This window comes from Bombina bombina, chromosome 3, assembly GCF_027579735.1.
Source record: "Bombina bombina isolate aBomBom1 chromosome 3, aBomBom1.pri, whole genome shotgun sequence".
Taxonomy (NCBI): domain Eukaryota; kingdom Metazoa; phylum Chordata; class Amphibia; order Anura; family Bombinatoridae; genus Bombina; species Bombina bombina.
The window spans coordinates 1,086,660,015-1,086,674,964 of NC_069501.1; the positions used below are offsets into that span (position 1 = coordinate 1,086,660,015).

The 14,950-nt window shown below is 39.0% G+C and overlaps 1 protein-coding gene across 2 annotated transcripts in view; it reads right to left on the reverse strand.

Moving 5' to 3' along the window:
* LOC128654470 (mitochondrial ornithine transporter 1) overlaps positions 1-14,950 on the reverse strand; it is a 137,682-nt gene that overhangs the window by 62,513 nt on the left and 60,219 nt on the right. For both annotated transcript variants that reach the window (XM_053708398.1, XM_053708399.1), the window contains exon 2: positions 13,470-13,582. In XM_053708398.1, coding sequence (XP_053564373.1) covers positions 13,470-13,524 — 55 coding nt within the window. In that variant the 5' untranslated portion in view covers positions 13,525-13,582. The remainder of the gene's footprint in view (positions 1-13,469; positions 13,583-14,950) is intronic.

Consider the following 14,950-nt stretch of genomic DNA (forward strand, 5'->3'; position numbering starts at 1 on the left):
AGGTGTATTTGTAACTTAGGTTAGGATTTAATTTACAGGTAATTTTGTAATTATTTTAACTAGGTAGCTATTCAATAGTTATTAACTATTTAATAGCTATTGTACCTAGTTAAAATAAATACAAAGTTGCCTGTAAAATAAATATAAATCCTAAAATAGCTACAATGTAACTTTTAGTTATATTGTAGCTATATTAGGGTTTATTTTATAGGTAAGTATTTAGTTTTAAATAGGAATAATTTATTTAATGATAGTAAATTTAGTTTGTTTTATTTAAATTATATTTAACTTAGGGGGGTGTTAGAGTTAGACTTAGGTTTAGGGGTTAATAACTTTATTATAGTAGCGGCGACGGTGGGGGCGTGAGATTAGGGGTTAATAATTGTAGGTAGGTGGCGGCGATGTTAGGGAGGGCAGATTAGGGGTTAATACAATTTATTATAGTGTTTGCGAGGCGGGAGTGCGGCGGTTTAGGGGTTAATACATTTATTATAGTGGCGGCGAGGTCCGGTCGGCAGATTAGGGGTTAATAAGTGTAGGTAGGTGGCGACGACGTTGGGGGGGCAGATTAGGGGTTAATAAATATAATGTAGGTGTCGGCGATGTCCGGAGCGGCAGATTAGGGGTTAAAAATTTTTATTATAGGGTTTGCGATGTGGGGGGGCCTCGGTTTAGGGGTTCATAGGTAGTTTATGGGTGTTAGTGTACTTTATAGCACAGTAGTTAAGAGCTTTATGTTCCCGCGTTAGCCCATAAAGCTCTTAACTACTGACTTTTTTGGACGGTAGGAGTCTTTTAGGTAGAGGCTCTACCGCTCACTTCTTCCAAGACTCGTAATACCAGCGTTAGGCAAATCCCATAGAAAAGATAGGATACGCAATTGAGGATCTGCGGTAGCCTCGAGTCGCGGAAAGAAAGTGAGCGGTAGACCCTTTCCTGCCTGACTCTAAATACCAGCGGGCATTAAAAAGCAGCGTTAGGACCCCTTAACGCTGCTTTTGACGGCTAACGCCAAACTCTAAATCTAGGCGATTATCTTTTGGAAAGGTGCAAATCTCAAGAATTATTTAGCTTTGAGCAAACTCAGGGATAAGAGTATTAATAACAATAACAATAGCGAGGATGAGAATTTTTTAAAATTTCAAGGCACATACAAATGTCACCAAAGTAGATGTTCAATGTGTAAATTTATCGATATCCAGAGATCATCTTTCACATCAAGAACTACAGGTGAAACTTTTGAGATAAGGCAATTCATCACTTGCAAAAGTACTTATGTGGTCTATTTATTACAGTGTGGGTGTGGCCTACAGTATGTAGGTCGCACCAAACATAAATTATGCAAACGCCTCAGTGAGCATGTTGCTAATATTAAGAAACCCCTCCTTAAGCATAGTGTGCCTTAACATTTTTTTTGCCCAAAATAATTGTGATCCAAAAACACTATTAGTATTAAAGGCATTGAGTTGATTTCTTTAGATAAAAGAGGGGGTGATCGATTGCTGGCGTTAAGGAAACGCAAAACTTATTGGATCCACAGACTAGCAACACTGAAGCCCAATGGGCTTAATGTTAATATAGACATTGCTGCTTTTGTGTGAATCTAAAAGTCACATTTTAACAATACAGGTGGTTCAACAGTTAATACTTGTTAGCATTATTTTGGTCTCATTAACATTAGTTATAATATGGTGTGATTTTATACATTTAATGTAAAAAAAAAAATATGAATTAATATAATATTAAATAATATAATATTTTATATGGCTATATTATTTTAATTGTCTTTTAAGTATAAAATGTTTTAATGTATGTAAAATGTTATAGTGTAGATGTTTTTTTTATTATTAGGAACAATCACTTTGTAACTTGTATATACACTTTATTAGGTACACCTTGCTAGTACCGTGTTGGACCCCCTTTTGCCTTCAGAACTGTCTTAATTCTTCGTGGCATAGATTCAACAAGGTGTTGGAAACATTCCTCAGATATTTTGGTCCATATTGACATGATAGCATCACGCAGTTGCTGCAGATTTGTCGGCTGCGCATACATGATTCTAATCTCACGTTCCACCACATCTCATAGGTGCGCTATTGGATTGAGATCTGGTGACTGGGGAGGCCATTGGAGTACAGTGAACTCATTGTCATGTTCAAGAAACTAGTTTGAGATTATTTGAGTTTTGTGACATGGTGCATTATCCTGCAGGAAGTAGCCATCAGAAGATAGGTACACTGTAGTCATAAAGGGATGGACATGGTCAGCAACAATACTCAGGCAGGCCGTGGTGTTTAAACGATGCTCAATTGGTACTAAGAGGCCCAAAGTGTGCCAAGAAAATATCCCCCACACCATTACACCACCACCAGCCTGAACCGTTGATAAAAGGTAGGATGGATCCATGCTTTCATGTTGTTTATACCAAATTCTGACCCTAACATCTGAATGTCGCAGCTGAAATCGAGACTCATCAGATCAGGCAATGTTTTTCCAATCTTCTATTGTCCAATTTTGGTGAGTCTGTGCGAATTGTAGCCTCAGTTTTCTTTTCTTAGCTGACAGGAGTGGCACCTGGTGTGGCCTTCTGCTGCTGTAGCCCATCAGCAGCCCATCTGCTTCAAGGTTTGCATTCAGATATGGTATTCTGCATACCTTGGTTGTAACGAGTGGTTATTTGAGTTACTATTGCCTTTCTATCATCTCAAACCAGTCTGCCCATTCTCCTCTGACATCAACAAGGCCTTTTTCGTCCACACAACTGCCGATAACTGGATATTTTCTCTTTTTCTGACCATTCTCTGTAAACCCTAGAGATGATTGTGCGTGAAAATCCCAGTAGATCAGCAGTTTTTTAAATACTCAGACCAGCCCATCTAGCACCAACAACCATGCCACGTTCAAAGTCACTTAAATCCCCTTTGTTCCCCATTCTGATGCTCAGTTTGAACTTCAGCAAGTCGTCTTCCCCACGTCAAGATGCCTAAATGTATTGAGTTACTGCCTTGTGACTGGCTGATTAGCAATTTGTGTTACCAAGCAATTGAACAGGTGTACCTAATAAAGTGGCCAGTGAGTGTATATCAATGTATTAGAATGTGTATGTACTCCTTTTGACCAATAGAGGGCAGGAAAGGACAATAAATAGGAAATAATGTTTTTTTTCGCACACACATCCCCTTGAGAAAGCAGCCAGTAGTGGCTGTGAAACCCGTTGGCGTGAGGAGTGTGTGTAACGGATCCTAACTGACAGGAGAGGAGGTGGGTCATATCAGTTTATTTTGCCGGGTGGTGACGTCACACGCCGACACAGACTATCATCAGCTGAGTGACCCTGACTGAACTCCGGACTCCAGCAGTCTATTAGGACATAATGTGCTTTTTATTCTATGTTTATGGGAAGGAGATTTTGATATATTAATTTTTTGGTGTTTGACTTATTACACTATTTTGGAATTCTCTGTTTTTGCACTTTAGATTGGAGTAAGTGTGTTGAGTTCCTTTGTTTAAAGTTTAACACCGCAAACTAGTTTTATATAGAAAAGCTCCCAAGAAGGACGTTTGTGTGCTAAGTTCATCTTTTCGAAATAGAAACTGTGAGGTCTCCTGAAATTGATACATACAATAGCTCATTCACACCTCTTACGGTTACAGAAAAGCTCTATTCTTGTAACCCCTTTCACTCTGCAAGAAAAATACTCATATGAATGTGTGAAATTAACCTATTTTCATCAAAATACATCCTCAACTATGAATGCCTCAGGTACCTTGGCATGATGGACATACTTCTAAAGTCGCTTCAGGACAACAACATCTACAAATGGCGTGTTTTTATATTTCATTTGTAATATATCACTAAAAGTTACACTTGCACTGACCTGATTATCACTAACAGCAGTGGCGTTATTAAAATCACGTTTTAACTGTTGCAATCTGTTTCCATCTGCACCACTGCTTACACATATGAATGCATATTTTAGGTTGTCAGGATAGGCAACTGTGCACTCTTTTCTATAGTGCCTTCGTGACCGTGTTTTTATAGCTGATGCTCCTCTATGCAAGTCCAAAGACACACTTTTGTGAATGAGTTTGAACTGCATGAAGATCCGTTTCCTATAAAAACCTGGTTAATAAGGTGCAATCTCATTTAAGGGTCTCTTAGGAAGACACAGGGGCCGATTTAACAAGGGCCGAATGGCACCTGTTCCCATTCGGCCAGATTACGAGTTTTGCGTTATGAGGGGTGCGGTGCTAACTTGCACGTTATTGTCACTGCTCACTTACCTACAGTGCTGGTATTACAGGTTTTTATAAACCCGGCGTTATCAGGCAAGAAGTGAGTGTAGAGCAAAATTGTGCACCATACCGCACTCCAATACCAGCGCTGCTTAAGTCAGCGGTGAGCTGGTTGTACGTGCTCGTGCACGATTTCCCCATAGACATCAATAGGGAGAGCTGGCTAAAAAAAGCCTAACACCTGCAAAAAAGCAGCGTAAAGCTCCGTAACGCAGCCCCATTGAATCAATGGGGAAACAAATTTTCTGTTTACACCTAACACCCTAACATGAGCCACGAGTCTAAACACCCCTAATCTTACACTTATTAATCCCTAATCTGCCGCCCCCGACATCGCCGACATCTACATTATACTTATTAACCCCTAAACTGCCACACTCCAGCCTCGCAAACACTAGTTAAATATTATTAACCCCTAATCTGCTGTCCCTAACATCGCCGCCACCTACCTACGTTTATTAACCGCTAATCTGCCGCCCCCAACGTCGCCGCCACTATACTAAATTTATTAACTCCTAAACCTAAGTCTAACCCTAACACCCAATAACTTAAATATAATTAAAATAAATCTAAATAAAATCTACTATTAATAACTAAATAATTTGAATTTAAAACTAAATACTTACCTGTAAAATAAACCCTAAGCTAGCTACAATATAACTAATAGTTACATTGTATCTAGCTTAGGGTTTATTTTTATTTTACAGGCAAGTTTGTATTTATTTTAACTAGGTAGAATAGTTACTAAATAGTTATTAACTATTTACTAACTACCTAGCTAAAATAAATACAAATTTACCTGTAAAATAAAACCTGTTCCAATCAGCCAATAGAATGCGAGCTCAATCCTATTGGCTGATTGGATCAGAAATTAGAATTGAAGTTCAATCCTATTGGTTGATCCAATCAGCCTATAGGATTTTTTCAACCTTAATTCCAATTGGCTGATAGAATTCTATCAACCAATCGGAATTCAAGGGACGCCATCTTGGATGACGTCACTTAAAGGAACCTTCATTCGTCGGGTAGTCGTCGTCAGAAGAGGATGCTCCGCGCCGGATGTCTTGAAGATGGACTTGCTCCACGCCGGATGGATGAAGATAGAAGATGCCGTCTGGATGAAGACTTCTGCCCGTCTGGAGGACCACTTCTCCCGGCTTGGATGAAGACTTCTCCTGGCTTCGTTGAGGACTTCTTGCTGCTTCGTTGAGGACTTCTCCCAGATTCGTTGAGGATGGATGTTGGCTCTTCAAAACTGTAAGTGGATCTTCAGGGGTTAGTGTTAGGTTTTTTTAAGGGTTTATTGGGTGAGTTTTATTTTTAGATTAGGGCTTTGGGCTGCAATAGAGCTAAATGCCCTTTTAAGGACAATGCCCATCCAAATGCCATTTTCAGGGCAATGGGTAGCTTAGTTTTTTTTTAGTTAGGGTTTTATTTGGGGCGTTGGTTGTGTGGGTGGTGGGTTTTACTGTTGGGGAGGGTGTTTGTATTTTTACAGGTAAAAGAGCTGATTTCTTTGGGGCAATGCTCCGCAAACGGCCCTTTTAAGGGCTATTGGTAGTTTAGTTTAGGTTTTTATTTTTGGGGGGGGGGCTTTTTAATTTTGATAGGGCTATTAGATTAGGTGTAATTAGTTTAAATATCTTGTAATTTGTTTTTTATTTTGTGTAATTTAGTGTTTTTTTTGTAATTTAGGTAATTTTATTTATTTAATATAATTGTATTTAATTTAGGTAATTTATTTAATTGTAGTGTAAGGTTAGGTTTTATTGTAAGGCAGGTAAGGTTTAATTTTACAGGTAAATTTGTATTTATTTTAGCTAGGTAGTTATTAAATAGTTAACTATTTAGTAACTATTCTACCTAGTTAAAATAAATACAAACTTACCTGTAAAATAAAAAAAAAACCCTAAGCTAGATACAATGTAACTATTAGTTATATTGTAGCTAGCTTAGGGTTTATTTTACAGGTAAGTATTAATTTTTAAATAGGAATTATTTAGTTATTAATAGTAGATTTTATTTAGATTTATTTTAATTATATTTAAGTTAAGGAGGGTTAGGGTTAGACTTAGGTTTAGGGGTTAATAAATATAGTATAGTGGCGGCGACATTGGGGGCGGCAGATTAGGGGTTAATAAATGTAGGTAGGTGGCGGCGATGTTAGGGACAGCAGATTAAGGGTTAATAATATTTAACTAGTGTTTGTGAGGCGGGAGTGTGGCGATTTAGTGGTTAATATGTTTATTATAGTGGCGGCGATGTCGGGAGCGGCAGATTAGGGGCCTCGGTTTAGGGGTTAATAGGTAGTTTATGGGTGTTAGTGTACTTTTTAACACTTTAGTTATGAGTTTTATGCTACAGCTCTGTAGTGTAAAACTCATAACTACTGACTTTAGAATGCGTTACGAATCTTGCGGGATAGGCTGTACCGCTCACTTTTTGGCCTCCAAAAAAAAGCTTGTAATACCGGCGCAATAGAAGTCCCATTGAAAAAAGACTTTACGAAAATTGCTTAAGTTGATTTGTGGTAAAAAAAGTGTTCGGGACAGCTGTGGCCAAAAAAGTATGCGGGACAGCTGTACCTACAAGACTCGTAATAGCAGCAGTAGTAAAAAAGCAGCGTTATGAGCTTTAACGCTGCTTTTTTACTCATAACGCAAAACTCGTAATCTAGCCGCTTGTTTCTGCGCAAGCTTTTAAGCTCGCCGGAAACAGGAGTTAAGAAGATGTGGTCTCAAGACCGCTGCTCCTTAACTCGTCCTCCTACTCTGAGCGGCGGACAGCAATCAACCTGATCAGATACGATCGGGTTGATTGACACCCCCTGCTAGCAGCCCGATTGGCAGCGAATCTGCAGGGGGCGGCACTGCACAAGCAGTTCACTAGAACTGCTTGTGCAATGCTAAATTCAGCGATGTCTGTCGGACATGATCCGCTGAGCGGATCATCCCAGACAGGTATTTGTTAAATCAGCCCACAATGTTGCAAGGCAGCAGGTTCACGATTTACAGTTTAAAGAATCTTAAAATCCAGTAAAAAAAATAGGCACTACAAGTCGTTTGCATAGAAACACATAGTACATTTTGTTTTCAGTTCATGGCAAAATTTAAAAAGTGCTTTAATAAACAATAGTAAATATTATTTTAAAGCGACCATATAGCTACTGAACAATAATGTACAGTAGGCCCAGTGTGACAACCCAAAAGATGCATTAAGATGTGCAGGGCGGATAGAAACAAATTACAATAGTTAACTATCGCTAGATTACGAGTTTTGCGTTATGAGTGGTGCGGTACTAACTTGCAAGTTATTGTCACCGCTCACTTACCTACAGCGCTGGTATTACAGGTTTACAAAAACCCGGCGTTATCAGGCAAAAAGTGAGCGTAGAGCAAAATTGAGCTCCATACCGCACTCCAATACCAGCACTGCTGAAAGCTGCGGTGAGCTGGTTTTACGTGCTCGTGCTCGATTTCCACATAGACATCAATGGGGAGAGCCGGCTGAAAAAAAGCCTAACACCTGCAAAAAAGCAGAGTAAAGCTCCGTAACGCAGCCCCATTGATTCCTACGGGGAAACTAAATTTACACTTAACACCCTAACATGAACCCCGAGTCTAAACACCCCTAATCTTACACTTATTAACCCCTAATCTGCCGCCCCCGACATCGCCGACACCTACATTATATTTATTAACCCCTAATCTGCTGCTCTGGACACCTCCGCCGCTATAATAAACATATTAACTCCTAAACCGCCGCACTCCCGCATCACAAACACTAGTTAAATATTATTAACCCCTAATCTGCCGCCCCTAACATCGCCGTCACCTAACTACATATATTAACCACTAATCTGCCGCCCTTAACGTTGCCGCCACTATACTAAATTTATTAACCCCTAAACCTAAGTCTAACCCTAACCCTACCACCCCCTAACAAATATAATTAAAATAAATCTAAATAAAACCTACTATCATTCTCTAAATAATTCCTATTTAAAACTAAATACTTACCTATAAAATAAACCCTAAGCGAGCTACAATATAACTAATAGTTACATTGTATCTATCTAAAGGTTTTATTTTTATTTTACAGGCAATTTATTTTAACTAGGTAGAATAGTTACTAAATAGTTATTAACTATTTACTAACTACCTAGCTAAAATAAATACAAATTTGCCTGTAAAATAAAACCTAACCTGTCTTACACTAACACCTAACCTTACACTACAATTAAATAAATTACATAAATTAAATACAATTACCTAAATTACAAAAAAAACACTAAATCACACAAAATAAAAAAAAAAGAAATTATCATATATTTAAACTAATTACACCTAATTGAATAGCCCTATCAAAAAAAGCCCCCCCCCCCAAAAAAAAAACAACCTAGCCTAAACTAAACTACCAATAGCCCTTAAAAGGGCCTTTTGCGAGGCATTGCCCAAAGAAATCAGCTCTTTCACCTGTAAAAAAAAAATACAAATAACCCCCCAACCGTAAAACCCACCAGACACACAACCAACCCCCCAAATAAAATCCTAACTAAAAAAAACCTAAGCTCCCCATTGCCCTGAAAAGGACATTTGGATGGGCATTGCCCTTAAAAAGAGCATTTAGCTCTTTTTCAAGTGCCCAAACCCTAATCTAAAAAAAAAAACCCCACGCATTAAACCCTTAAAAAAACCTAACACTAACCCCCAAAGATCCACTTACAGTTTTGAAGACCGGCCATCCATCCTCAACGAAGCCGGGGGAAGTCTTCATCTAAGCGGCAAGAAGTCCTCAACGAAGCCGGGAGAAGTCTTCATCCAAGCTGGCAGAAGTGGTCCTTCAGACAGGCAGAAGTCTTCATCCAGACGGCATCTTCTATCTTCATCCATCCAGCGTGGAGCGGGTCCATCTTCAAGACATCCGGCGCGGAGCATCCTCTTTAATCGGAGTCTTCTTCCAGAATGAAGGTTCCTTTAAGTGTCGTCATCCAAGATGGTATCCCTTGAATTTCGATTGGCTGATAGAATTCTATCAGCCAATCGGAATTAAAGGTGAAAAAATCCTATTGGCTGATGCAATCAGCCAATAGGATTGAGCTTCAATCCTATTGGCTGATCAAATCAGCCAATAGGATAGAGCTAGCATTCTATTGGCTGATCGAATCAGCCAATAGGATTGAGCTAGCATTCTATTGGCTGATTGGAACAGCCAATAGAATGCAAGCTCAATCCTATTGGCTGATTGGATCAGCCAATAGGATTGAAGCTCAATCCTATTGGATGATTGCATCAGCCAATAGGATTTTTTCACCTTTAATTCCGATTGGCTGATAGAATTCTATCAGCCAATCGGAATTCAAGGGACGCCATCTTGGATGACGTCACTTATAGGAAACTTCATTCTGGATGAAGACTTTGATTGAAGAAGTGCTCTGTGCCGGATGTCTTGAAGATGGACCCGCTCCGCGCCGGATGGATGAAGATAGAAGATGCCGTCTGGATGAAGACTTCTGCCCGTCTGGAGGACCACTTCTGCCAGCTTGGATGAAAACTTCTCCTGGCTTCGTTAAGGACTTCTTGCCGCTAGGATGAAGACTTCTCCTGGCTTCGTTGAGGATGGATGTCAGGTCTTCAAAACTATAAGTGGATTTTCGGGGGTTAGTGTTAGTTTTTTTTTAAGGGTTTATTGGGTGGGTTTTATTTTTAGATTAGGGTTTGGGCACTTGAAAAAGAGCTAAATGCCCTTTTAAGGGCAATGCCCATCCAAATGCCCTTTTCAGGGCAATGGGGAGCTTAGTTTTTTTTAGTTAGGATTTTATTAGGGGGGTTGGTTGTGTGGGTGGTGAGTTTTACTGTTGGGGGGTGTTTCTAATTTTTTTTTTTTTTTACTAAATAGTTATTAGGGGTTAATAGGTAGTTTATGGGTGTTAGTGTACTTTTTAGCACTTTAGTTATGAGTTTTATGTTACAGCTTTGTAGCGTAAAACTCATAACTACTGACTTTCAGTTTGCGTTATTGATCTTAGCGGTATAGGGTGTACCGCTCACTTTTTGGCCTCAACCAGGCAGACTCATAATACCGGCGCAAAGGAAGTCCCATTGAAAGAGGACTTTTTGAAAGCTGTGGTAATTACGTTGCGCTAAGGCCAAAAAACATAATTTATGCTTACCTGATAAATTTATTTCTCTTGTAGTGTATCCAGTCCACGGATCATCCATTACTTGTGGGATATTCTCCTTCCCAACAGGAAGTTGCAAGAGGATCACCCACAGCAGAGCTGCTATATAGCTCCTCCCCTAACTGTCATATCCAGTCATTCGACCGAAAACAAACAGAGAAAGGAGAAACCATAGGGTGCAGTGGTGACTGTAGTTTAATTAAAATTTAGACCTGCCTTAAAAGGACAGGGCGGGCCATGGACTGGATACACTACAAGAGAAATAAATTATGTTTTCTCTTGTTAAGTGTATCCAGTCCACGGATCATCCATTACTTGTGGGATACCAATACCAAAGCTAAAGTACACGGATGATGAAAGGGACAAGGCAGGATTAAGCGGAAGGAACCACTGCCTGAAGAACCTTTCTCCCAAACACAGCCTCCGAAGAAGCAAAAGTATCAAATTTGTAAAATTTTGAAAAAGTGTGAAGCGAAGACCAAGTCGCAGCCTTGCAAATCTGTTCAACAGAGGCCTCATTTTTGAAGGCCCAGGTGGAAGCCACAGCTCTATTAGAATGAGCTGTAATCCTTTCAGGGGGCAGCTGTCCAGCAGTCTCATAGGCTAGGCGTATTACGCTCCGAAGCCAAAAGGAAAGAGAGGTTGCCGAAGCTTTTTGACCTCTCCTCTGTCCAGAGTAAACGACAAACAGGGAAGATGTTTGACGAAAATCCTTAGTAGCTTGTAAGTAAAACTTCAAGGCAAGGACTACGTCCAGATTATGTAAAAGACGTTCCTTCTTTGAAGAAGGATTAGGGCACAACGATGGAACAACAATCTCTTGATTGATATTCTTGTTAGAAACCACCTTAGGTAAAAACCCAGGTTTGATACGCAGAACTACCTTATCTGCATGAAAAATCAGATAAGGAGAATCACATTGTAAGGCAGATAGCTCAGAGACTCTCCGAGCCGAGGAAATAGCCATCAAAAACAGAACTTTCCAAGATAAAAGTTTAATATCAATGGAATGAAGGGGTTCAAACGGAACTCCTTGAAGAACCTTAAGAACCAAGTTTAAGCTCCACGGGGGAGCAACAGGTTTAAACACAGGCTTAATTCTAACCAAAGAGGATGTCCTGGATCATGCAGGAAGAAGCTGGATGTCTGTGTCTGTAATTTTTTCAGTGCAAAAAACCTCTAAAATAGGCCCCTCCCACTCATATTACAACAGTGGAAAGCCTAAGGAAACTGTTTCTAGGCAAAATTCAAGCCAGCCATGTGGAAAAAAACTAGGCCCCAATAAGTTTTATCAGCAAATACATATAAAAACGATTAAACATGCCAGCAAACGTTTTATATTACATTTTTATCAGAGTATGTCTCTCTATTAATAAGCCTGATACCAGTCGCTATCACTGCATTTAAGGCTTTACTTACATTAGTTCGGTATCAGCAGCATTTTCTAGCAAATTCCATCCCTAGAAAAATATTAACTGCACATACCTTATTGCAGGAAAACCTGCACACCATTCCCTCTCTGAAGTTACCTCACTCCTCAGAATATGTGAGAACAGCCATGGATCTTAGTTACTTCTGCTAAGATCATAGAAAACGCAGGCAGATTCTTCTTCTAAATACTGCCTGAGATAAACAGTACACTCTGGTACCATTTAAAAATAACAAACTTTTGATTGAAAAATAAACTAAGTATAAAACACCACACTCCTCTTACGACCTCCATCTTGGTTGAGGCTTGCAAGAGAATGACTGGATATGACAGTTAGGGGAGGAGCTATATAGCAGCTCTGCTGTGGGTGATCCTCTTGCAACTTCCTGTTGGGAAGGAGAATATCCCACAAGTAATGGATGATCCGTGGACTGGATACACTTAACAAGAGAAAAGTGTGTGGTGCCCCTAAACCTACAAGACTTGTAATACCAGCGGTAGTGAAAAAGCAGCGTTATGAGCGTTAATGCTGCTTTTTCACTCATACCACAAAACTCGTAATCTAACCATTTGAAAGTCACAATTAAACGTACTACCTTAAAAACTTGATTTAATAGAAGCCAGTACTGTTAATGGCCATCAAGACAGTGCGAGTGAGACTTACAATCAAATATTAATAATGAAAAATAAAAAAAAACACCATTTGTAGATGTTGGGCTCCTGAAGTGACTTTTCCTACAGATCCTTTAGCTGTTCAGGATATCACATACACAACACATATACATATGTATGTGTACCTATACATACATAAATGTATGCCCTATGTGTACCTATACATACGTAAATGTGTGCCCTATGTGTACCTATACATACGTAAATGTGTGCCCTATGTGTACCTATACATACGTAAATGTGTGCCCTATGTGTACCTATACATACGTAAATGTGTGCCCTATGTGTACCTATACATACGTAAATGTGTGCCCTATGTGTACCTATACATACGTAAATGTGTGCCCTGTTCCCTGTATACAGCCTCTCCAATAGCGATAAATGGAGCTTTAATACATTTCTAAAAATATCTCCTGTGGCCGCTTCAGAGTCTTTTACATACTGTATGTGCAAGATAATAAACTGTTTACAAAAAGCCATGAAATAATGTTAAAGATGTCTAAAATATCCATTCGAGGACTTATAAAGTCTCTAGAGGTGTCAAATTCAAAAAGCCAAAAGCTCGAAAAGTTGTAAAGTGTCTTGAAAATCTGTTGTGAGCACCAATAACTTTTTGGCCCCATAGGGAAAATAAGGCTTTTATCGAGAATCTGAAAACCCATTTGCAAATGTGTGAATCAGCTGAAAACGCACTATTGTGATATTGCTGAATAAAAAGTAGCCTATTTAGTCCAGAAAAGAGCTGAAAAAGCCACTGCTGATAGATTGTGACTGAGGCCTTAATTTATATAAGCTGCTCAAAACAATTAGCTGTGTTTGATGCAATGAAACCTAGTTCTGTACATTTTCTCCAAGCTACCAAGGAATTGTATTATTTTGAGGTGTATTTACCTGCAGCCCCAGCAGTAAGATCAATAACAGCCTGAATGACTGGATTTGTGGCCATGATTTCAATGGGTTTTGTCTGCCTGGAATCAAAGTGTCATCTCAACCAATGCATTTATCTGGAGAGAAAAAGAGATTTAAAATACCATTAATATCTATTATAGTAGTTATATAAAATAAGAATAAGCAAACTGCAAAGTCTTTTATTTTTTTACATTTTCATAAAACAAACAATCCAACACATTCGTTCAATCTACTTCTTTTTTAATGAAAGAGCCCTTCTATTTAATCAAAGATCATTATCTTGCAATCCCCTCATTCATATTAAGGGTGTGTGTTGTATGCTGTGTCTTTATGGGACAGGGGGTCCCATGGATTATGCACTTTTGTATGCCCAGTCACTTGTCTTGCTCTAGAGCAAAAGGGGGGAGAGATATGCGTTCTCCATTAATGCTCGCTCAAGCAAAACCGCTTGATTTCCTGAGCGAAATCAAGATATTAAATGCACATTTTTATTGTTGATGTTTCTGTAAAATGTTTGGTACTTGCATTTTACTGCTACAAGACACCGCTCATTTGAACAAGATACCACTCATTTGAAAGGGCAGGCTTCCTTCTAAAAAGAAGGATAAATGAGGGGTTTCATGTGTGATATGGTCTGCATAAGAGCTTCCACCATCTACACCAATAAAAATTATGAAATGTCTCTGCCCTTTTGACGTCATCTCATCCTTATGATGCCACAGGGCTCTGGAAACAGGCTACCAGACCCTCTTCGCCCCCCCCCCCCCTGAAATATGAGCAAACGCTCCATGAATGTTTATGACATGTATGTGTATGCAGTGATTAAGTGAAGCACACTTGTATGATTTTTGATGATTTGTAATTAAGAAACACTTGAATATCACACTGTTGATCAGTCAGTTATAGTATCTTGGCAACATTCTCTTACTGGAAGATTGTTTAAGAGATTGTAAAAGACGCCATAGTATATCTATACTTTTATGGCCGCTAATATGCCTGTTTAGAGAGTTATTTAAATTATAATTTTAATAAAAGGCTTTAAACAGAATTACCAGGTGTGTTCCTGGTTATGGGCCAAAACATTGCATTGCTGTAAAATGATTCAGCTTGTCGGAAAGATCTAAATCTCGTGACTAACGTTATGAAGGAATTTTAAAAAGTGTGAATCAACTGGATTTCACTATTTTCCATAACTCTTTTTATCTCCTTGAGGTGCAACTTTGGATCCTGAATAAAGGACTGAATATATATATATGTGGACAGTGTATACTCTGATAATACCATTAGAGTAGAGTAACAGTCTCAATGTGTTTAATGCAGGGCTCGACAAATCGGTTCAAAATCTAGGAGCCAGCCCATAAATTTAGGTGCCAGAAATTTTGACCATCCTAAACATAGAAATAAGTTACATTATTTACTTGTCCGCTATATGAAATAGTTTATTCATAGCTAGATATGTGTAT